The sequence below is a fragment of the Entamoeba dispar genome, genomic scaffold (genome assembly GCF_000209125.1).
Source record: "Entamoeba dispar SAW760 scf_1105229460477 genomic scaffold, whole genome shotgun sequence".
Classification (NCBI taxonomy): Eukaryota; Evosea; order Mastigamoebida; family Endamoebidae; genus Entamoeba; species Entamoeba dispar.
In genome coordinates, this window is record NW_001854212.1 from 1,776 (window position 1) to 2,476 (window position 701).

At 27.7% G+C, this 701-nt stretch overlaps 1 protein-coding gene across 1 annotated transcript, besides 1 other annotated feature; it reads left to right on the top strand.

Annotated features, from left to right (window-relative positions):
• Positions 1-244: part of a repeat region that runs on past the window's edge.
• An 80-nt stretch (positions 245-324) lies between these two features.
• On the top strand, positions 325-701 carry EDI_312760 (uncharacterized protein; the record flags this gene model as incomplete). Its single annotated transcript, XM_001737222.1, has 1 exon — positions 325-701. A coding segment is annotated over one exon (377 nt), but the record flags the coding sequence as incomplete, so codon positions are not given.

The following is a 701-nucleotide window of genomic DNA, read 5'->3' on the forward strand; positions in this document are numbered from 1 at the left end:
ATGATGAAAATAAATGAAGTGATAAATGAAACGATTCATACAATTATTATTATAATTATTATGATAATTGTTATGGTGATAGTTAATATTATGGTAATGATTAATGTGATGATTAATGTATTTCTGTCCACACAGATAATATGTTTTCACTCATTATTCTATCATTTATATTTCTTGGTTGATATTGATTTCTCCTTCTTTTGTTATTGATTTTTTTTTCTTTTTTGTGATGTCTCCTGTAATGAAGATTTTTTCTTAAATGTTATATATATCAAACACCTAAAAAAGAAAATGAACAAACTGTTAATCAATAGAATTTAATCAATGAGTTGTCAATGTAGATATGAAGAAGGGGGTGATGAGTGTGTTGATGCACTTCCACCACCTGCCAAAGGAGAAGAGAAAGAGATGAGTATTTTAGAACCTCCTAAAGAAATTAATAGAAAAAGAGAGGAAATGATTAAAAAGTTAAAGAGTTCAATACAAATGAAAGTCCAACAAGACATAATAAGAGAAGAAAGAGAAAAGAAGAAGGGGGAAACCCTAATCAAGGAAGAGCCAATTGTAATTCATAAAGAGATTCAAATACCAGTAGTTCAAGAAAGGAGTAATAAACAAATTGAATCGAAGATAATAAAGAAAGACCAATGTGATAATATAACTCAAGAAAACAACGACAATAATAGTGATAAAGGTATAGA